The sequence below is a fragment of the Microtus pennsylvanicus genome, chromosome 8 (assembly GCF_037038515.1).
Source record: "Microtus pennsylvanicus isolate mMicPen1 chromosome 8, mMicPen1.hap1, whole genome shotgun sequence".
In the NCBI taxonomy this organism is placed as follows: domain Eukaryota; kingdom Metazoa; phylum Chordata; class Mammalia; order Rodentia; family Cricetidae; genus Microtus; species Microtus pennsylvanicus.
Genome location: NC_134586.1, coordinates 62,324,290 through 62,347,774, shown reverse-complemented (window position 1 = coordinate 62,347,774; position 23,485 = coordinate 62,324,290). Strand labels below are relative to the sequence as shown.

Here is a 23,485-nt window from a genome sequence, read left to right as displayed (position 1 = left end):
ACCATGTTTTTGTGTTTCTTAAAAAATTGTTTTTAGATTTATTTTACTTTATGTATATGGATGTTTTGCCTTTGTGCATATATGTGCACCGTGTGAGTGTCTGCTGGGTCCCCTAGAACTGGAGTTGGATGGTTGTGAGTCACCACATGGGTGCTAGGAATCGAACTCTGCTCCTCTGCAAGAGCAACAAATTCTCTTAAGCACTGAACCACTTCTTTTTTTTGGAGGGGGTTCAAGATAGGGTTTCTCTGTTTAACAGTCCTGGCTGTACTGGAACTGGTTCTTATAGACCAGGCTGGCCTTGAACTCACAGAGATCTGCCTGCCTCTGCCTCTGAAGTGCTGGGATTAAAGGTGTGAGCCACCTGGCACTGAGCCACTTCTTTAGTCCCAATTTTGTTTTGTTTGGCACAGAGTCTCACTATGTCGTCCTAGAACTCTTTATGACACAGTGACTACGTAGCCCAGGCTGGCCATGAACTCTGGTTCTACCCCTCCACCTCCCAAGTACTGGGACTAATTCAAAACATAAACCACTGTACCCATCGATCCTTTTCTTTTTTTTTTCTCGTTAGTTACCACACAAAATACCCAGATTATTTTAGCAATCAGTAAACTTGAGTTTCAAACATACAGATGGTGCTGAGAATGTCACTTGGTTGTTAAGAGCGCTTGCCAGCATGCACAAAGCCCTGGGTTTGATCTCCAACGCTGTATAAACCAGGCAAGGTGGCATACACCTGTAATTCCAACTCTTTGGATACCAGGGTAGGAGCATCAGTGCTTCAAGGTTATCTTCTGCTACACAGCAAATTCAAAGCTAGTCTGGGATGTGTGAGACAATCTCAAACAACAACACAAAACCAGTATGTATGCATGATGAGAAAGCATGTGTCCAACATAGCATGGGGATCTGGATTTCAGCCCCGTCATGAGATGGAGAAGAAAGAGGAGGAAATGGATGAGGAAGAAGAAGAAAATAAAAACAACTGCCTATTTTGCAGGGACAAGGGGTCAGAGGTCCCTTGCTCCATGTACAGACTCCTGCCACAGTGGTCATGGAAACCTGGAGAGCTCTGCATGAGATGATGAAGTTAGGTACAATTGCTTCGTCCCTGCTGCAGCCTCATTGGCCTTCTGCCTTGTCAATCTGGTAGCCCCACCCTGCTTCGGTCTCTGTTTTTAAGTAAATCCTTCAGGAAGAGGAAAAGGGAAGGGGCAGACAAGGAGGGAAGAAGAGAAGAAAGAATGGAAGAGGGGAGAAACAGAATGAAAAGAGGAGCAAAAAAGGGATGCAGCACCCCTGCATCCTCAAGGCCCTAGGAAGTGGGGCAGGGAACTGTTCTTCAGCTGACAGGAGTCGCCATGGCGACGGAGCACTGGTCTCTTCATGATTAATACTCCCAGGCAGCTGTCTTCTTGGAGTCTTTTAAAATCCACACAGTATTATTTGAACACAATGATATTTAGAGCAGAAAGATCAAGGTGGGGTGTGGGGGAAGAGAGCGGTCCTGTTCCCAGAGCTGTGGCAGGGGCTGGGTTCCCTCCCTCCCCAGAGGAGGTAGAAAGTAGGCTGCCTTCCCTGCCATCCCCTCCTGGCTCAGCTTGCTCTCTGGATGCAGAGCTTCTCCTGCCAGGTGCTGCAGCAGCATCACCATCTGAAGGGCCCTCACAGCACCTGCCATCAGGCGGTGTTCAGTGAACACTTAGTGAATGAAATCGTTCATTCATCCATCCATCCACCCATTCATTCATTCATTCATTCATTCATTCATTCATTCATTCATTCAGCGTCATCTTGTTCCTTGTTTATCTAAAACTAAATTCCACTTCACCTGTTCTCATGGGAATATGAAACAACCCTTTCCTCTCCTCAAGGACACACATGCACGCGCACACACACGCACGCACACACACATGCATGCGCAAACACCTTACCACCACCACCACCAGCAGCAGCAGCTTCTACAACAGGCATCTGTGTGACCACTGAGGTCTTGTCCATGTTGATCCATGTTGTCTTGCAGGGGTCAGGAATAGCTAGAGGCTGTGTTCCCTAACTTGTAAAGCTAGAGGAAGACCTTCCACCCACAGATGCCTTTGTGTCAATCAGTCTGTAAAGTAAATGTTTTCCTAAGTAATCTCGTGGAGTGGTCTAACCTGGGTTCACCATACAGAATTTGCCCTGGGCCAGCTCTTACAACTTCTCCAGTGTTTCCTCATTGAGAACAGGAATGTGCAGATCCTTACTCCAGGAAGATAAGAAAATGATACAGTGTTTAGGAAGCCTGGGTGGGTATTATTTCCCTTCTGAACTTGCATGTTTTTCTATCTGAAGGTAACTGACCAGAACTCAGAGAGCCCAGCTCCCTTATCTTCTATGCCTCCCCAAGACCTTTATTCCCTCTGGACCCAGACTCTCTTTATAAGCTGCTAAAAGTTGGGAGAGAAGGTTAAGGAGATGGCACAATTAGTAAAGTTCTTATCCCACAAGCATGAGAACACAATTTGACTCCTAGAACCCATTTTTAAAAAAGAAGCAAGTCAGGTATGGTGACACATGCCTGTAATCCTAGTTCTGGGGAGACAGGTCCTCGGAGTTTCAACCTGTCAAGTCAGCTTGTCTTGCAGAATCTATGAGCTCCGCAATCAGAGACACTGCCTCAAAATAAGTGGGGAGCTAAGTTTCTATTGCTGTGATAAACAGCAGGACCAAAAGAAACTTGGCAGGAACAGGTTTAGTTCGTCTTACAGCCGTAGTCCACTATGAAGGGAAGTCGGGCGGGACCTCACTGCAGGAACCTAGAGGCAGAAACTGAAGTAGAGCCCAAGGAGGACCACTGCTGCCTGCATAGGTTCCCCATGGCTTGCTCAGCCGGCTTTCTTACACAACCCAGGACCACCTGCCCAGCAGCTGCACAGCCCACAGTGGACTGGGCACACCCACATCAATCATTAACCAAGAAAATGCCCCCAAAAGCACACCTACAGACCAATCTGGTGGGGGTATTGAGTTGAGGTTCCCTTTCCACAGACGACCCTACCTTGTGTCAAGTTGACAGATAATTAGCCAGCACAAGAGTTGTTTAAGAAGATACTTGAGGGCTGGAGAGATGACCCAGGGGTTAAGAACACTGGCTGCTCTTCTAGAGGACCCAGGTTCAATTCCCAGTAGCATATAGCAGCTCACATCTGTCTGTAACTCCAGTTCCAGGGGACCTGACACCTTCACACAGATATTTATGCACGGCAAAAACATCGTTGCACATAAAATAAATAAATATTTTTTTAAAAGAAGATACTTGACACTGTGGCCACCAAATGCACTAGCATGTATGTGCATGCACATGGTGAGCATGTACCACACACATGCATGCACAAAGCTGAAGGAGAAAGGAGTCGAACTAGAAGGGGAATAGTCAGATATCTCCCATTTATTCCCTGCTTGTCCACAGGGAATGGAATACAGATAGGTGCTCATTACCTTCCAGGAGCAGTAATTCTGAGGGTGTGGATGAAGGTGTCTCCTGTGTAAGCACACGGAGATGGGGGTGTGCCAGCCCCGACTCAGACGTCTCCTGTCTCCTCTCCTAATCTTTCTCCTGCTCTCCAGCCCTGCCCCAGGTCTGGCCTCTAACAAGAGCAAATTAAGGTGACTTGGATGTTTGTCCCAGCACAGACCTAGCCCAACAGCCCTTGGCAGAGAGTAGCAGTGGCCTGGCACCTCACCACAGGACTAAGGGAATTATCCATGACTAAGAGGGAGGAGGGATACTGTGGCAGAGGGAAGAACAGCAGAAGGAATAGGCAACCTGGGGCTGGCCAATCTGGCATGACGGGCCACCTGGGGAACCCTGGACATCCGCCCAGGCAAGCTTCTCTCTTCCCCTCCCCTTAGGCCACAAGATGCCAGAGTGTATGCGAGACACGTGTACCCTTCCTGTCTGGTGAGGGTTCGCCTGGACTAGGTGATGCATTTGGATTGGAGTCAAGATCTGGGTTCGAAATAGAACAGAACAAAGTGTGTGTGTGTGTGTTTGTGTGTGCGTGTGCGCACACGCTTCTTATAGATGTGTTTCTTTTTTAGACAAGGTTTTACGCAGTTCAAGTCTGGCCTTGAACATCTAACCTCCTACCTCTACCTCCCTCCAGGGTGCTGGGATTACAACTGTGAACTACCACACCTAGTTTATGCAGGTATGTGTATGCTAAATCAGCATTCTACAACTGAGCTGTATCATCACCCCCATTTCTGTGTTTTCTATATGCACATCATGTATACTGATAACACAGAATTGGAACTGTGACCATCATGGGGACACGTTTGCACGGCTATAAAGAGTCCTCTCCACCTGGTGTGGATGCATGGACGCAGGGCAGGGCATTCTGCCGATGTGGGGTGAAGTTTACTCTGCGACCGCTTGGGGTGGAGAAATGAGTAGCTAAGAATGAAAGCAGGCCTCTCCAGTAAAAGCTGAAATCTACCATCTGAGCCCAAAGAGGAGCTCAGGGGACGAGCACTGAGTGCAGGGGACTTTGCAATGCTGAGTTTGCACAGTAGGTAAAGTAAGGGGCACAGTCTCCTACAAAGGAGTAAGGGAAGGGAGACACACTGCCTGCTTCTCTGTAGCTTACACCCTGCAAGGAATTTGTTTCCAATTTTAGGAGAGTGGGAGTGAAATGGGGACTCCAGACCTGCTCCCCCTGCCTCCCAGTGCCCGAAGTCCCAGAAATTGACTAAACTTAATCCTTTAATCAACTTATTCCAGGCTGGAGAGGCAGCTCAGCAGTTAAGAGTACTTACTGCTCTTGCAGAGGACCCGAGCACTGACTTCAGGTGACTCACAGCCACCAGGAGGATTCAGCAATTCTGGACCCCATGGGTGAAGGGACCCGCACACAGTGTGCTCCCTCCCAGACCCTGGGTTAGGTACAAACCACACACAGACACCTGTTTTCTTTTACAAAAGGAAGTGGCGGGTTTCTGACCCAGGCAGAAAACAGCAGCAAATGGTCTTGTAGGTGTGATTTTTAAGGGGTAAAAAGAGGCTGGGATTTTAATCCCAGCATTTGGAAGACAGAGACAGGCAGATCTCAGTGAGTTCGAGGCCAGCGTGGTCTACAAAGCAAGTTCTAGGACAGACAGGATTATTACACAGAGAAACCTGTCTTAAAAGCAAAAAAAGGGGGTCTGTGTTAGAATGGGGTACGATTTGGTGGTACGTTTTGATTGGGCATGTTAATTAGGGCAGCCAAAAGGGATGGGCTTCAGTACTTTGATACTTTGGTGATCAGCCTTAGGAATGAGTCTGGCATAAGAAAGTGTCCAAATAAGGATAGAGACCTTGGTGACCAGCTTTAGGGGTGCAATCTATGGGAGGAGGAAGGAGGAAGGGCAAGGCCTGCCAGAGCCATGCTTGCCATGCCAGGGCCTGCTAGAGCCCTTCAGTGGGCACCAGCACTCATAAGCACTCATATGCACATACCCATACACAGTGACACACATACCTAAAATAATAAAATAAATGTAAAATATAATAAATGCTATTCTAAGATGGGCATAGTGGCGTGCACCTTTAACCCAGGCACTCAAGAGTCAGAAGAAGCAGAGTTCTGTGAATCTGAACCCAGTCTGGTCTACAGAGCGAGTTCCAGCACAGCAAGAAATACAGAGACCTGATCTCAAATAAATAAATAAATGTTATTCCACGTATCGCTTTTTGTTTGTTTGGTTTTGGTTTTTTGAGACAGAGTTTCTCTGTGCAACAGTTCTGGAACTTATTTTGTAGACCAGGCTGGCCCCGAAGTCACCGAGATCCACCTGCCTCTGCCTCCCAAGTGCTGGGGTTAAAGGTGTGCCAGCACCGCCCGGCTCTGTATAAAGTCTAATCCACTTATTTTATTGGTTTCAGAAAAGAGTTGAGTGAGCTAAGATAAAACAGAGAACGAGACAGTAAGGAGAAGCAGAAACTACAGTAGGAGACAAGGAGGGGTCCTGGCTGGGGTGGATTCTTGGTGCGTCTTCAGTTAAAAGTTGAGCCTCCTTAAAGCTGAGGAACACAGATGCCTCCAGATGGAGATTCTCCATATCGCTGGAAACAAGTCTTCACTCTTAATTAAAAGGTTTTGATTCGAGACGAGGTTTGATACAGTCCTGCCTGGTCTTGAACATTTGATCCTTCCACCTCTACCTCCTAGGTGCTAGGATTTCAGACATGCACTAAAGGCACCTAGAAAGGCAGAAAAGCTGCCTACAGAAGCACCGTGTTCCTTGCAGGTGACAAGCAGGAACTGCTACTTCTTTGGAGAACAATCTGTTGAAACATGAATGTCCTGTAACTTACTTAGACAGGAATTGATAAGAGTTTATCCTGGACATGTTCACATTTATATAGGTAAGGACAATGATGCCAACAACATTGGTAGAAAAGTTGGAAGTCACCTAGGTGTGCATGAATAGGAACTAACCAGTGGCTAATTCATGGTCTTCCTATACAATGGAGAACTAACTTACTCGGCATTAGATAACTCCAAACCAGGTCTTTATCTTGAGACATGACGCAATCTCTGTTAGTTTAAGTGAAAAAAAATTGCAAAACAGTTTAAATGTTTGCATAAGTGAAAACATTTTGCCAAAAACTACTCAAGAAACTTCAACATGGCTACCTCAAGAGATAGAAATAAAAGTGAGATAAGAGAAGCCTTTAATTTTTAGTTAAGTATGTACTCTTAGCCCAGCATGGCAATATACAGTAATTTAGGACTCAGAAGGCTCAGAGGCAGGTGGCCCTCTGTAAATTCAAGGCCACCCTGGTCTACACAGTGAGCTCTAGGTTATCTAGAGCTGCATAGTGAAACCTTGTCTCAAAAATAACACAGGAATACTCTTGTGTGCTGTGCTCACCCACTACCATTATCAAATTTTGCATTATGGCAATTTTTATATAAATAAGCTATTTTCGAAGCACAACATTAGATGTTTAAACAGGAGCAAACACACACACACACACACACACACACACACACACACACACACTCGTCAATAAAGGCAATCTTTCAGGGTATGCCTGTCTCAGACCCCCAATGCAGTCCTGTCTGGCTTTTTCTGTGGGCGCTAGGGTTTCAAACTCAGATCCTCACACTTGCAGCTCAAGTGCTCTTACCCATTTCAGGGTTACTGAGTGTGTCCGGGGAATCGTATTATCTGACTCGATTTCTCTCCTTAGCCAAGCTCACAGGTGAACGAATTGGCGTTAGGCGGGAAGCAAACGCTGTAAGTAGGAAAGGGTGAATCCGAACCCGTGATTCTACAGACGGGCAGGCAACGCGCATTCCGGGCTTTCACACGGCGCCGAGCCCCTGCGGGGCGCACCCGTGCCCAGCGCGCACGAGGCTCCACGCTCAGGGGACTCGCGCGCACGCAGCGGCGCGGCCCCGGCGGCGGCGGCAGCGACGTCACAAGCCGAGCTTTCCTTTTCGGGAGTCCCCGGCATACATCCTGTGTCCATGTTTGGTCATTTACGTCACGGCGCCAGGGCCGGGGCCTCCCGAAATGGCAGTGGCCCGGGGAGTCGGAAGCCCGGAGCCAGCACCGCCTCGCCTATATAAGTGGGGGGACTGTGGGCTGGGGGAGCCCGGGTGCGCTTTGGAGAGACCAGGAGCTGCTGCCCGAGGCCGGTACGGGCGAGCCAGGGCGTCGCGGTCCCCCAACTCGCGTCCCTGAACCAAGCAATAGTCCGGAGCTAGGGCGCCGGGCTTCCCCGCCAGCCGCGCGCGCCCCAGCCCAGCGAGGCCCCGGGCGCCCCGCCGCCACCGCGCCATGCTCCACCTGAGCGACTTCTCCGGCCCCGACGCGCACCTCGCCAAGGCCACCGAAGGCTGCGTCCACGCCAGCCCCGAGCTGCCCCGGCTGCCCGCCCGGGACGCTCCCTCGGCCGCCACTTATCCTGCAGGTAAGGAGAGGGACTAGGGGCGCGCAGACGGCGACCGCGGCGAGGGGTAGTGGAAGAGGCGCGGGAGGTAGGGAGGTGTCCCATAGCGCGCGGTACCGTTCCCACCCCCAACAAGGCCGCAGGCTCCCGTGCGGGAGCCCGTGAATGTTTGCGTCCCGGGGCGTCCGTGGGGGTACCCCCCGCTGCGGCTCGGAAGTGCACGAGGCGCTCGGCTGATTGCTTGCGCCCCGGAGGGTCGGGTGGGATTGGTCGCGGCTGCAGGATCGGGGGGCACGCCCTTTGAGATGAGCAGGGGAGCTGATGCGTGGTCCCTCCCTTGGCAGGCGACTTCTTGAGCTGGGCTCTGAGCGGCTGCAGCGCCGGGGGGGACTTAGCCGACTCCTGCTTCCTGGAAGGCCCCGCACCCACGCCCCCTCCGGGCCTCAGCTACAGCGGCAGCTTCTTCATCCAAGCGGTCCCCGAACACCCGCACGACCCGGAGGCCCTCTTCAACCTCATGTCGGGCATCTTGGGCCTGGCACCCTTTCCCAGCCCCGAGGCGGCCGCGTCTCGGTCCCCGCTGGATGCCCCGTTTCCCGCGGGCCCCGATGCCTTGTTGCCGGACCTTTACTCCCCGGACCTGAGTTCAGCCGCCTTCCCGGAGGCGTTTTGGGAGGCCGCGCCTTCGGCGGGAGCCCCCTCGCAGTGCCTGTTCGAGCCCCAGCTCTCCCCGCCCGACGTCAAACCGGGGCTGCGGGCGCCTCCCGCTTCGCCGGCGCTGGACGCTGCTGCCTCGGCCTTCAAAGGGCCGTATGCCCCCTGGGAGCTGCTGTCTGCGGGGGCCCCGGGGAATAGTGGGTCACAGGGAAGCTTCCAGGCTACTCCCGAGGCCCGTTTCCCCGCGGTAGGGACCAAAGTTGAGGACCTGCTGTCCATCAGCTGCCCCGCCGAGCTGCCGGGCCCGGCCACCAGACTCTTCCCGGCAGGGGCTTACGACGCCTTCTCGCTGGCCCCGGGTGACTTAGGGGAGGGGACCGAGGGCCTCCCGGAGTTGCTGACCCCTCCCGGCGGGGAAGGAGGGAGCGGTGGCGAAGGCGGTGAGTTCCTGGCCACCTCGCAGGCGCAGCTGTCCCCGCTGGGCCTGCGCAACGCCGCCACGGCGGACTTCCCCAAACCCCTCGTGGCCGACCTCCCGGGGGGCAACAGCGGAGTGGCCCCATCGGTGTCGCCCGCCGCCGCTGCCTTTCCCGCGGCCAAGGGCAGGCGCAAGGGACGCCGGGGTGGCAAGTGCAGCGCGCGCTGCTTCTGCCCGCGGCCGCACGTCAAGGCCTTCGCCTGCCCGGTGGAGAGCTGCGTGCGGAGCTTCGCCCGCTCCGACGAGCTCAATCGCCACCTGCGCATCCACACGGGTCACAAGCCCTTCCAGTGCCGCATCTGCCTGCGCAACTTCAGCCGCAGCGACCACCTCACCACGCACGTGCGCACCCACACCGGCGAGAAGCCCTTCGCCTGCGACGTGTGTGGTCGCCGCTTCGCGCGCAGCGACGAGAAGAAACGGCACAGCAAGGTGCATCTGAAGCAGAAGGCGCGCGCCGAGGAGAGGCTCAAGGGCCTGGGCTTCTACTCGCTGGGCCTCTCCTTCGCCGCGCTCTGAGCTAGAGCTGACCCTGTAGGTTGGGGACGCCGCCCCACGCGCACGCGGCAAGGTCCGCCCAGTCCCTCGCTCCCGCTACCCTTCCTGCCTCTTCCACGCACGTCCGGGGCCACCCACAGTCCAGCTCCAGATCCCCCGAAGTGCCCGCCGCACACGCCCTTTCAGCACGGGCTCCGTGGACAGCGCCTGCTGTCCTGGAGCCGCCTTCCTCCAACCCAGCGGCGCTTGTGACGGTCCTCTCCGGCCACCCACAGAGCAGACACTCCCTTTGGGACTGAAGAGGTTTTTTTGTAACTGGTATATGCCCCACGCCCTCCTCTTTATCCTTCCCCAGAGACAAAGCTGGGGAAATGTCGAGCCGGTCTCTCGAGAATTTTGTACAGCGATGTCCAGCAAGCCTTTGGATGTGACGTTTTTGCTTTGGAGTTATTTCGTTTTTGTTGTCGTTCATTTTTGTAAAGCAGACGCTACTCTCAAGCACTTGACAAAACTGTTTATTTTTGCAATTAAAATTATTGTGCTAAAAGTTTACTGAATCTGCCTTGTAAACTCCTAGCCCTTCCTAATTTCCCTTCCAGGACAGTACATGCCAGGAGATAGGAAATTGGTGAGATGCAGGCCCCTGGCACATTACTCCTACAGGATACTGACATACGTCAAGCAGTTCATAAATATATAGAGGATGAATTGATGTTTTTATTCACAACTGATTTAGGGGTTAGTTATGTTTCTGGAACCAAACGTAAAAGGCGTAAGTAGTAAACATGATTGGTATGATTTTCTCTGAGCCTCAGTTTCTAGTACAATTTCAAAACAGAAATCAGTCAATATAAGTTGGTTGCTGCACGTATTCTAGTAGAAACAACAAGGGTCAGGTATATCTAACTCCAGCCTTGGTGGCTGGTTTCCCAGCCCCGGAGAAAGAACCATTTGGAAAAGGCTTTCTAACAGGTAACGAGAAAGCTTCGGCACTAGAGGGCGCCCTGGGCAGCAGAGGCTGCCGAATTAGAATGGGGTTTATGGATGCTCAGTGTTTGCTATCACAAATACATCTGCTCAAGAGTCATACGCTGTGGTCCGGGTTCACCTAGGCCACGCCTGAGTCTGGTGAGGGCGGGGACAGAGGCTCCTGGTCCCTTTAGTGGCTCTGCAACCGAAGGACCCTGTCCAGGAGACAGTAGTCCATTTACCAAACAGCCAGACTCCTGCCACAATCACAGGCCTTTTCAGAACTCTACTTCCAGGTGAACCCTTCATGGTTTTTGGGTGCAGGCAGGAGGGTGGTGAGAAAAGCGTGATCCTGTAATAGGGAAGATGAGTCACCCCTTTATTCTCTGATCGTCCTCCTCAAAGCTTTCTCAATGTTGGGCAGTATGAAAAGCCTACTGTGTGCCACACTGTACCTCTCTATGCTAAGGCAGGGAGAGGGCCTATATCTGATGACTTTGTTCCTTTCCGCTTCAAGCTAAGCTGCGTGTGTGTGTGTGTGTGGGGGGGGTGTTTAGAGGTCAACTTTATCATTTCTCGGGAGCCACCTACTTAGTGCTTTTTGGTTGTCTCTCTGTATGCGTGTATGTCTGTGCAGGTGTGTTTGCACGTGCACGCCTACGCGAAGGCCAGGGGAAGATGTCAAGCGCCCTCTATCACACTACACCATGTTTTTTAACTTTACTTACTTTGGGTGCATAAATGCGTTGCCTGATGTGCACCACATTGTGACTCTGATGTCAGGAAACAGTATCAGATCCCCTGGAACTGGAGTTGCAGATGGTTATGAGCCACTCCATGGGTTGTAGGAACTAAAATCCCCTGTCCTCTCTAAGAGCAACACATTTCTCAACCACCAGACCATCTCCTCAACCTCCTTCTGGTTTTGTTTTTTTTTTTTTTTTGAGTTTTTTGGTTTGGGTTTTTGATTTTGTGTTTGGTTTGGTTTTGTTTTTGAGATGGTCTCACACCTAACCTTAGTTTTGTTTTGTTTTTGAGATGGTCTTGCACTAACCTAACTTGCCTACAGTTTCGGCAAGGCTTACCAGAGAGTAAATTTCCTAGTACATTCCTCGATGCACCTGTCTCCACCCACCCTGGGTCACAGCACCTACAAGTAGTCATGCTTGGCTTTTACAGTATACTAGTTACCAAATCACAGACCCTCAGCCAGGCAGTGGTGGCACATGCCTTTAATTTCCAGCACTTGGGAGGCAGAGGCAGGTGGATCTCTGTGAGTTCGAGGCCAGCCTGGTCTACAGAGTGGGTTCCAGGACAGCCAGGACTACACAGAGAAACCCTGTCCCAAAAAACAAAAAGAAAAACAACAACAACAACAACAAAAATCAGACCCTCTTGCTAGCACAGCAAAAGAGCTTACTTCCTGATCCATATCCCCAGCCATCTAGGTTTTTGTTTGGTTTTGTTTTTCAAGACACGGTTTCTTTGTGTAATTCTAGCTGTCCTGAAACTCACGTTATAGACTAGGCTGGCCTTGAACTCCAGGATCTAATGGCCTCTGTCTCCTAAGAGCTGGGATTAAAGGTGTGTACCACCACCCTGGGCCACAGCCATCTAGCTTAGCTTAGCTTTTGTTTTGCTGAAGAAACGTAGCTTTACTGAGGAAAAATAAGAAAAAATAATAACTCCCCAGAGTGGGAAGTGGATTTGGAGATGAGGTCTCTGTCACTGGTCTAGGCTGATGGAACTGCCAGTGAAGCCTAGGGATCCTCCTATTTCTGACTCCCCAGAAGGCATTATAACCTGCCCAAGATTTTCTTTTTTTAACATGGATTCTGGGGCTGGAATGTAAGTCCTCATGCTTGCAAGGCAAGCGCCTGACCAACCAAGTGCTCTCTCAGCCCCCAGCTGCTCTTGCACCAGGAAGGCCCACAGCCAGATGAGGGGTTTGGGACTCTGGCTTCTTCTCTCAGATATACGTGCCTTCTGTTGTCACACACCTGTGTGACAGTCTCCTCTGAGATTAAGGGGAGTTCCTTAAGCAGAGAGGTACACGACAACAACAGAGCTTCAAGAACTCCCTAAAACTGACCGGACTCACTAGGCCCCTCCCTCAAAAGCTAAGCAGAGCCCAGCTGCAAAGAAAACTCAGATGAGCTGAGCTGCCAAGAAGGCTGAGAGGAGACTGCAAAGAGGACTCTGAGGCTAGACAAGGTGCCTGGAAATTTCAGAACCCAGGAGAGCGGCCTGAAAGAGGTTTAGAACAGCTGGGGCAGGGGACATTGACCCATCCGCTGCCTGTGGGCTGTGTGGTGTGCCCCACATTTCCCAGCTTGGAAGAGCTGGGCCACCCATGCTAGGGTGGGCTGTGGTGCTGCAGCTGTCTTTTAGTCATTTCTGTCCCTCTAAGTAAAACTGCCAGTAGAACTCAGGTCACCAAGGTGACTTTGGTGGTATCTGTATTTTGCACTGCCACGGGTTCTCTATCTGGGGTGAGTAGATGAGTGTGTTTCATCTCCCTAGGAAATGTTTGTTACCCAGTGCAATCCCGACAGCTGACAGAGACAAAATGATCTAGTTGGAGACGTCTAACCTTTTCCTTCCCCAGGTATTAAGTGTCCTCTCAAGACTGATAGCTTCTGTCTGATAAACTAATTGTGACAAATAATTTGATACTGCCTCTTCCAAGAGAACTGGCATTTTAGGAGAATGGACTTTAACCCTCTGGAGCTCCAGGGATGGGTTGCCAGACACAGAGAGATGAGTGGTGGATTCAGGAGATCTGAAATAAGGTGAACCTCATTGTCTTACTAGTTAATTGACTACACCTTCATCCACAGGCATGAACCCCAGATTTTTATCTAGATGCAGAATAGGGCAAGGGAGAGCATGAAGGTCCATATTTTAAGCAGCACTAAACCACACCACCTGAACGAGAAAAGGACATCAGCAAGATGGTGGTGTTGGCCTCTGAACAAGAACATGTGCTCGCTTCTGCTGGGTCCATCACTGTGGTCAGTCTGTCCCTTCCCAAGTTGTCCTTAATATTAAACTTAGCATGATAAGAAAAGGGAACTCAGGGTGTAGAGATGGCTCAGCAGTTAAGAGCACTGACTGCTCTTTCAGAGGACCCGAGTTCAATTCCCAGGACCCACATGGCAGCTCACAACTGTCTGTAACTCCAGTTCCAGGGTATCCAACACCCTCACACAGACATACATGTAGCCAAACACCAGTGCACATAAAATTTAAAATGTAAAGGGGTGGGGGAACTCCAGAGCAGTGACTTTGTAGTGGCCCTGGTGCTGGTCCTGGGACCTTGAGCCAGGAAGTCCTCTTAAGTCCCCCTTTAGTGGAGATTCCACTAGGACTTTGAAGGAAGAGGATGTTAGACCAGAGATGGAGAAAATTAGAATCAATTAGAAAACCCAAACCTAGAGTTGCTGAGGAATCCCATCAGGACGGAACTTTCATCTGGCGATGGATGGAGATAGAGACAGAGACCCACACTGGAACACTGGATAGAGCTCCCAAGGACCCAAGGAGGAGCAGAAGGAGGGAGAACATGAGCAAAGAAGTCGGGACCACGAGGGGTGCACCCACCCACTGAGACAGTGGAGCTGATCTACTGGGAGCTCACCAAGGCCAGCTGGACTGTTACCAAAAAAAGCATGGGATAAAACTGGACTCTCTGAACATGACGAACAATAAGGGCTGATGAGACGCCAAGGACAATGGCATGCGGTTTTGATTCAATGCAATGTGCTGGCTTGGTGGGAGCCTAGCCAGTTTGGATGTTCACCTTCCTAGATATGGATGGAGGGGGGAGGACCTAGGACTTACCACAGGGCAGGGAACCCTGACTGCTCTTTGGACTGGAGAGGGAGGGGGAGAAAAGTGGGGGGAAGGGGAGAGGGGTGGGAGGAGGGGGAGATGAATGGGAGGAGGGGGAGGGAAATGGGAGGCTGGGAGGAGGTGGAAATTTGGTTTTTTTTTCTTTCTTTTCTTTATTCTCCTTTTATCAACAACAACAAAAAAAAGAAAACCCAAACCTAGAGCCCCAAACATATCAAGGGCTGTCAATTCATTTTCATTTGGCTTATCTTTTATTGTTGGATTTTTTTTTACTACTTTAAATTTTATTTTATCATTATTTACTTAGTTTAGTTTTTTATAATTTATTTTTGTGTATTGGTGCTTTTCCTGCATGCATGTTGGTGTGAGAGTGTCAGATACCCTGGAACTGGAACAGAACTGTAAAGACAGTTGTAACCTGTCATGTGGGTACTGGGAATTGAACCTGTGTCCTCTGCAAGAGCAGCAAGTGCTCTTAACCACTGAACCATCTTTCCAGCCCCTTCTTTGTTTCAGACAAGAGCTCTGTGGCCCTGGTTGTCCTGGAGCTCGACATGTGTAGACCAGACTGGCTTTGAACTTATAAAGATCCTCCTGCTTCTGCCTCCAGAGTCCCGGGATTAAAGGCATGTGCCACCATACCCCCACATCTTTAATTGTTTTTATTGTTTGTGTGGTTTGCTTTGCCTGCAAATATTTCTGTGTGCCACATGAACGCAGTTCCCAGAAAGGCCAGAACAGGGAGCCAGCTCCCCTGGAACTGGAGCTCAGGGTGGTTTTAAGTTAACTGATGTGGTTGCCTGGAGCCAAACTCTGGTCCTCTGCAAAAACAGTAAACATTTAACCACTGAGCCCGCTCTCCAGTTTCTGGTTTGGATTGTCTTGTCATTAGTTTTTTTTTTTGGGGGGGGGGTTGTTTGTTTATTGAGACAGACACTGACTGAGTCTGGCCTTGAATTTATGGTGATCCTCCTGTATCAGACTCTAGGGCTGGGATCCAGGTACAAGCCACCACACTTGGCAGAAAGATGTCTTTTAATAAATGTGCTTATTGGGGGAAGAGAAACAGATAATTAAATCCTCTCATGTACTCCTCAAAACGAGGACATTTTCTCAGACTCAGTTCTTTTCCTTTTACCCCAACTTGGAATTGAACTTAGGCCCCTAGACATGCTGGCCAAATCTACTGCTGGCCGTCCATCCAGACCTAGTTCTTAGCTCTTCTCTCTCACACTTCTTGTGTTTGGAGAGCATATTCACTTCCAGATTTCACTGACCCTACAAAATTCCTTCTAAGTCGGCCAGGTGAATGGTGATTTGTGACCTTCTCCATTTGAGTGTCCCACCATCATCCCAAATATAATCTACGTAAAATCAACTCATCTTTCCATAGTCTCAATGCTTGTTAATAATGACAAACCTTTGTTGGGTTCTCTAGACTCTCCTAAGTAGTTACAGTTCCCTGTCAGTCACCATTGCTCTCCCCATATCCATGTCCAGACTGTTGCTTATACCCAGTGGATCTTATTGGCATTCCTTTTATTTTATTTGTTCGTTTATGTTTTGATTTTTCGAGACAGGGTTTCTCTGTAGCTTTGGAGCCTGTCCTGGATCTCACTCTGTAGACCAGGCTGGCTTTGAACTCACAAAGATCCGCCTGCCTCTGCCTCCCCAAGAGCTGGGATTAAAGGCGTGTGCCACCACCACCTGGCAACATTCTTTTTTTAAAAAAAAATACTTATTTTGTTTTATGTGCATATGTGTGAGCCTGCATGTATGTCTGCACACCATGTGTATGCAGCAGCCTGAGGATATCAAAAGAGCAGCACTGGGGACTGGCCTGGACAACAGGACTGTGTGGCAGAGGTTGAAGGCGAGCTTCCCTAACGGGGAACTCTCGGGGTGTGAGCCCCAGTGGTGACCAGTCTTTGGTTTGGTGTTCTTTTCAGACAGGGTCTCCTCCAGCTCACTGTGTGGTCTCTGTGTCCCCCATGCTGGCACTGCACACATCCCACACTGCACCCAGCTGAGTCTTTTGACATTTTTTTTTAACTTGGAGTTCCTGTTCCAAGCAGATATAAGTAGTTGTAATTTCTCAGAGGCAGCTTCTCCTTCCCCAAAGGATCTACAGGCAGTAGACTCCCTTCCTAGGCCTTCTAGGGGTTCAGTTCAACACCTCATGCTTTTATGTTGACATTTTCCTCTCTCAATTTCATTCCCTTTATAAACGTTTGCACCTACCTGTCTACCCTATCTGTGGAGCTAACCCAAGGCCTCTTGCATGCTATGCAAGCATTCTCCCACTGAGCTACATCTTCGGGCCCAGAAATAAGAATTTTGATGAGACATGATCTGGAAGAACTGGACAAAGCAACCTAGAACATTTGTTCTGTCCCTTCCTTTCATCCCAACCAACTTGTTCCCTGCTTGAAATAAGATCAGTATAACGAGTTTGAACTACCTAACTGTTCCTGTTAATTCCCTATTAATGCTATCTCCTTCCATTCCCATTCCATAGCACTGATGGTAGAAATTCCTTAAAAGATCATTCATGAATAGTGTCAAACTGACAAAGACATCTAACCCTGTACCAAAATACATAGATGGCTGGGGGCAGGGAGTGCCACTAGCCACACAAGCCCCAAACCCATTGAGTTTATTGCCCCAAACCCACTTAAAAGCCAGACACAAAATCTGTAATCCTAGCACTTCTCCAATAAGATAGGAGTTGCAGACAAGAAAATCATAGGAGAATTGCCTGGAAGTTCACGGGCATCTAGCACGGAGTATGCAGGGCAGAGAAGTAGAGCAAGAGAGACCCCGCCTTAACAAAATGGGGGGGGGAGAAAAATTACTTCAGAGGTTAAGAGCACTAGCTGCTCTTCCAGAGGTCCTGAGTTCAATCCCAGCAACCACATAGTGGCTCACAGCCATCTATAATGAGATCTGGTGCCTCTTCTGACAGGCATACATGGAGGCAGAATGTTGTATACATAATAAATAAATCTTAAAAAGAAAAAAAGAGAAATTACTCCAGAAAGTTGCCCTCTAACCTCCACATAAAAGCCATGACACACATGAGCCCACACTCACATACATGTATACACACTAATTATTTTAAAATCACATACACTTGGGGCATGGTGACATGCTTTTAATCTTAGCATTCAGAAGGTGAAGGCAAAGTGGATCTCTGTGAGTCTGAGGCCAGCCTGTTCTACCATGGTGAGTCCAGGACAGCCAGAGCTGTGGCTGCCCAAAGAGAGACCTTATCTCAGAAACCAAACCACATACACGAAGACTAGAGTGACGGCTCAGTAGTTAACAGCACTTGTTACTATTGGAGTAGAACCCGCGTGGCAGCTCGTAATCACCTGTACCTCCAGCTCCAGGGGAGCTTGTGCTCTCTTCCGGCCACTGCAGACACCTACACACATGTGCTCACACAAACATACATGTAACTAAAAAAAAAGTCTTTGAAAAAACAACCACACACACTGTGAGGGTAAAACCTTCCATATCCGAATTCATCTTCCTCCCTTATCTCTTTATCCTCTCCTTTTGCAATCTAATACCCAAATAGTGCCACCTCTGAGCTCCCTCTAGGGTGGAAACCTTGTTTGAGCCACACACGCAACCCCTGTCTCACCAAGTCGACCTAGTTCACTTAAAGATTTCTCCACTATTCTGACCAGTTCACAGAAGAAGAGGAGGTGAGAAGTTAGCCAGAGACCATGACGCTAGGGAAGGTGGGAGGCAGGGAAAGGCCCTGACACAATGGTGGCGTCCTGAGTGTAGGGCTGTACCCCTGACAGTTGCCTGCTTCTGAATTCGCGATTCCCTGCCTTAGCCTTGGGAGCCCTAGATGTGTTTGTCACTGAGCCTTCTCTCTTTGCTTTCTTTGGCCCACATGGAGTGGGATTCGCATTTTTAGAACAGTGGTTCCCATAACAACCAAGCAGGAACTGTTGTCTGTGGAAAATAGCATGGTCACACATGCGCACATGCATATATGTTTGCACTGTGGGGATACATGTGTGTTCTTACGTGCATAAGGACAGCACACCCACTTTCACATATACACATGTACATTCACATGCATGTATAGCCATACATGTGTGTACTTACGTGCATAAGGACAGCACACCCACTTTCACATACACACATGTACATTCACATGCATGTATAGCCATACATGTGTGTACTTACGTGCATAAGGACAGCACACCCACTTTCACATACACACATGTACATTCACAGGCATGTATAGCCATACATGTGTGTACTTACGTGCATAAGGACAGCACACCCACTTTCACATACACACATGTACATTCACAGGCATATATAGCCATACATGTGTGTACTTACGTGCATAAGGACAGCACACCCACTTTCACATACACACATGTACATTCACAGGCATATATAGCCATGCACTCACAAATACACACATGCATCTGTATATACCTGCATAGCCACAGGTGTACCCCTCCATATGCATACAAATCCACGTGTATACATACACAAAACACATACAAGCACACAGCATGCTGTCGATTGTGTTTTATATATAAAAAGCACAGAGTAAGGGCACTATCACAACAAAGGTGGTACCAGGATGGTACGGGGATACTGTTGGCTAGCCACAAAGACAGGTGAAAGAGTCAAGTCTGCATTTGGACGGGAGCAGGTTCGGGAGCTGCACTGTAGCAAAGAGACGGCATGAGGGTGCTGTGGCTTGATCAGAGGATGGATTGGGTATTGTGCATTCGAATTCTGGCCCTGCCAGTCATTGAACTTTTAACTTTAGCTCCTCCCTCTGCAGAAGTGGGTGCCTTTCGTCATTTCTGTGGCAGAAATCCTGAGACGAGCAACTTAAGGCAGGAAAGGATGGCTTTGACTCACCATTGATGGGACGCAGTCCAGCATGTCCAGGAAAGCATGGCTGTGGGAGTATCTGGGCACACTGCAGCCCCAGTGGGGAAGCAGACAACAGTGCCTTACTCACGTCCTCCTTTTTATTCAGCTAGGGACCTCAGGACATGAGACGGTGCTGCTCCCGAGGGAGGATCTTCTCAGTTACACCTCTCTCTAAACTCCCTTTCACACGACCCCACAGGTGATTAGAAACACAGTCAGGATGACAGTGTGACCATCACAGTGGGGGTAAATAGTTTCTGGGGCTGGAGAGATGGCTCAGTGGTTAGGAACACTGGCTGCTCTTGCAGAGGACTGGGGTTCAATTCATGACTGCTCACAACTGTCTGTAACTCTAGTTCCAGGGTACCTGACACCCTCATACAGACGTGTCTGCAGGCAAAACACCAATGTGCATAAATAAAAAAAATTAAAAAATAAAGTGAATACTTTCTGCTAGGTTACTCTATTGGAAAGTGAATGATGTGTAGTAAAATGGTTAGCATGATTGTGATGCCTGCTTCTTGATTGACAGGAATTTATTTGATTTCCCTTATCAATCTAAGAAGACTTCCTGAAGGTGGAATGACATCAGAGCTTCAGGAAGGAAAAAAGAGGGTGCTTCATCTGTTTGGCCACTGTACAATTCTTGTTGGATTTATTCTTCCCCCAAACCAACTGACGGGTCTACAAACCCCTCGCCCATACTCTGTGTCTGGGGCCTCTGCCCTCAGAGGAGTGGGATGGGGGTCAATGGGAGTCACTGAAGCCTCCCTCCAATGTTCTAGAAAGTCCTGGAGCTATGCTGGCTTTTTGCTCTGCTGCAGGGCCTGGTGCAGCCTGTCTGAAGCACCATGTGTGGTACGAGTATCATCTCCCTTTTCCTCATCCTAAACTCAGTTCATCCCTGGCTTGTTCTGGAACCCCAAGCGTTTTTTGTTGTTGTTGTTGTATTTGTTTATTCCTTTCCCAGCTCAACGTCAGCTCTGAGGACTTCCTCTAGCATAGGACAATTTACGGCATGGAGTGTGCAGACCTACCTCAGCAGCTAGGTAGGCCTGAAGCCAAGGGTGAGGGGCCTTCTAGATGCTTCAGGTTCGGAATCTTGGGGCGATTGTATGCAAGTTTGGGGTTTGTCTGGAGCAAGCCAGTGCATATTCCCTGCTTCTTTCCATTTGTAGGTCCAGAAGAGGATGGGAGTGACACCTAAAAGTACAACATTAGGTCTGGGAACACAACACAGTGTGGCTCAGCTGTAGCCAGATCTACCCAAAGACCACAGCGCTGACCTGAAGTCACAGAGTGCATCGCCCGTACTTGGCACATGCCCGTACTTGGGCTCACAGCCCAAGAGGCCGCTAAAGAACTGTAATGTATGTCGTGGCGCGTGCCAACCTTGTTTTAGTCCTCAGAACCACCCATCCAAGATGTGCTCCCACTGAGGGCAGGCCAAGCCCTCTAGGGTGGGCTAGGGTGGATAGGCCCTGATTAAAGGTGGGCAGCAGAGGCCACAGCTGGAAGATCCGAGGCACAGGATGCCTGGGTGGTGGTCCCTGGAGTGGGGAAGGCTGCACTCCCCACAGCCCGGCGGCACCCATCCCCCACCCAAGCCACCAGCTTCTGCGGAAAACGTGGGGTCCAGGCGCAGCCGCTCCTGGCTGCATCTGCCGCTCCCCGCTTGCTGGAGAGCCCGCCCCGGAGGAGGGGCCGGCTCCGCCCCACCTCCCCGCCGCCTCCCTCCCTGTCTCCTGGCTGCGCCCGGGCCGAGCGCCCCCTCCTCTCTTCCCCCTCCTCCCTGCGTACCCCGCCCGTGATTGCAACGCGAACCCCTCCCTGCTGCGCGGGTCTGGGGGACTCGGCCGCCCCCGCCCCAACTGGGAGGCGGCGGCGGCCACCGTAGGCTGCAGTGGGGACCGAGATCCGAGGCCCGGTGGCGGCCCTGCGTCTGGACCCGGCACGCGGGGTCTGTGCCTCTGCGCCCCCAGCCCAGGGCCGCGGTGCCTTGCCTTGCCGAGGGCTAGAGGAGGTAAGGGCAAGTCTGGGGCGCGCTGCGGGACTGCTCTTGGAAAGGCTAGGCAGGGAAAACCACAGCCGCTGCACCCTCCTCCCCTGCCTTCTTTCCTGCTGCCCTCCTGAGGCCGCGAGGCCGCCAGAACAGGGAGGGATTCTGGGCAGGCCAGGCTCTGGGTAGCCAAGGGGTTAATTTAAAGAATTAAAATCAGAACGGGTTTGAGACCAGGCTTCCCCTCCCCCTCCCGCCTGTCGCTGCCCTAGCCTTGTTGGGGGGCGGGGGCGGGCTCCAGAAAAAAAAAACCACTGGGACTCTGGACTTTGGAGAGGGAGAAGGGGGAGTGCCCTGAAACCCCAATTCTTTCCACCTGCTGGTGATGGAATGGGGGAGGGTCTTGGTCCCGAGGCCTGGCTGGGCACCTGTACGGTTGTCGGTGCGTGCCGGTGTGCACGTGTGATCGTCGGGAGGTGTTCATATGTGTGCACGCGTGTTTCAGCCTCCCCACACCCCAGTGTCTGTGCGGGTGACTGTGCCCACAGTATCTCTGGAGGTGTGGGCTCCACTCCATCGCCTTGCATGTTGTGTGATCCTGTGCCTGTGTACTGCCTACAGCCAGCCTGGAGAACTGTGAGGCCTGTCCCCTCCCTGTGGTTGAGCCTGCGGTGAGGGGCTCATATGGTTTTCCGGGTGTGGGATCCAGGTGCTGGAGCCTGTGTGTGTGACCTTGGGAGGCGTGTGCCTGTTTGCAGGACCATGAGAGGGGGTGCTCAGAACAGAAAGGCAGTGTGTGGGGTGACCGGGAAGCAGAAGACCGACTGTGTTGACTGCTCTGGGTCCTTACCAGGCTGGGGAACTGTTCCGCAGGCACCCAGTTTGGGGTTATAGCTGCAGAGCCCAGGCTCAGGCTTCTTGGAGGGTTGGAGGGAGTTAGATAGGCAGGGCATTCCTTTATTCTCCACCTGCTGGGGCATAATGAGGACTATAATGTGGACACCTCCAGCTGCCTCTTCATCCTCAGAGCCTCCACCTGCTGGCAGAGGCCTTCTGGAAACACCTAGTTTAGAGCTCTCTAGGCTTCTAAGCCCATCTAGCAGCACACAGACCGTCCTCCCTCGTTTGACTTCAGCTTCTCTGCCTCTTTTCTTGTGTGTGGGCTTTACCTGGAAAAGAGGAGGGAAGTGCTCTTGGGCCAAGTGGGAGGGAGGGAATATGCCATGGGTAGGTCAGGCAGGAAGTTGGGGGCCAGATGGGGAAACCACACCAAACTATGCTAGCTTTTCAATTTTGCCTGCTTTGAATATAACTGGTGGGATAGGGGACAGAGAGCTGTGGCAGGGACACATTTGTCTTGCACTTCTCTGTGCCTCGCTGTTAAAGAGGGAGGATTGGTAAAGGGTAGTGAGCATCGTCAGATATAGTAGTGTTCTTGCTTCTGTGTCTCAGATAAATCTGTGTGTATTCAACAAATAGTCAACAAATACTCACCAAGTGCCCCTGTGGGCCCATCTTCCCGCGAACATCCCACTCTCAGCCAGAAGGAATGTAGCATAGAATATGAGTCAGTCAGGAAGTGCTGTGTTCAAATCCTTATTTGTCAAGTGTTTTAGTTACTCACTGCTGTGTAACAAACACCCCCAGAATTTAGAAACTTTGAATAGCAATTATTTATTTGTTTGTTTATTTCAGTGCTGAGAATTGAACTCTGGACCTTGCACATACTACGCAGATGATCTGCCATTTGGGCTTAAAGTTGCAATCTGCCTGTCTCCCAATTAGCTGGGGTTCCAGGCATGTCAACACTAGCCATGGTCACTATTTCCCATGGTCAGTGAATCACCTGTGGCTGTGGTTATGGGATCTGAGGATGTCACCTGAAATCACATACACAGTCCCTCAAGGTAGCCTCTTATCTGACTTCTGCTTGCACAGAGCTTGCTGCTGTCCATCTGGCCATGGCTGTGAGTCAGTGTGGGAGAGAACCACATAAGGGTGACACTAGGGGCCGTGATTCATCAGAGGTCCTCATGCTGCACCAATTTGTTGGATGCCTTTTTGGCCTTGGGCAAGCGATTTGACCAATCTGTGCCTTAGCTTCCTCATTCCAGCATTGAAGCATTCCACCTCCTTGGTAGCATTGTTGTGAGCGTGATGATGTACCAGAAATAAT

The 23,485-nt window shown here is 50.5% G+C and overlaps 1 protein-coding gene across 1 annotated transcript; it reads left to right on the top strand.

The window, feature by feature from the left end:
• Positions 1 to 7,296: 7,296 nt before the first annotated feature.
• Positions 7,297 to 10,120, top strand: Egr4 (early growth response 4). The gene is made up of 2 exons (XM_075983685.1): positions 7,297 to 7,951; positions 8,275 to 10,120. Exons 1-2 carry the CDS (start codon positions 7,819 to 7,821, stop codon positions 9,582 to 9,584), a joined length of 1,443 nt encoding a protein of 480 aa, XP_075839800.1. The 5' UTR covers positions 7,297 to 7,818; the 3' UTR covers positions 9,585 to 10,120.
• Positions 10,121 to 23,485: the final 13,365 nt, after the last annotated feature.

What these genes read in the sequence shown, in the direction of transcription:
- Egr4 (XM_075983685.1), top strand. Translation starts at nt 7,819, where the DNA reads ATGCTCCACCTGAGCGACTTCTCCGGCCCCGACGCGCACCTCGCCAAG. An exon ending in GGCCGCCACTTATCCTGCAG is followed by an intron (nt 7,952 to 8,274) that starts GTAAGGAGAGGG and finishes CTCCCTTGGCAG; the next exon opens with GCGACTTCTTGAGCTGGGCT.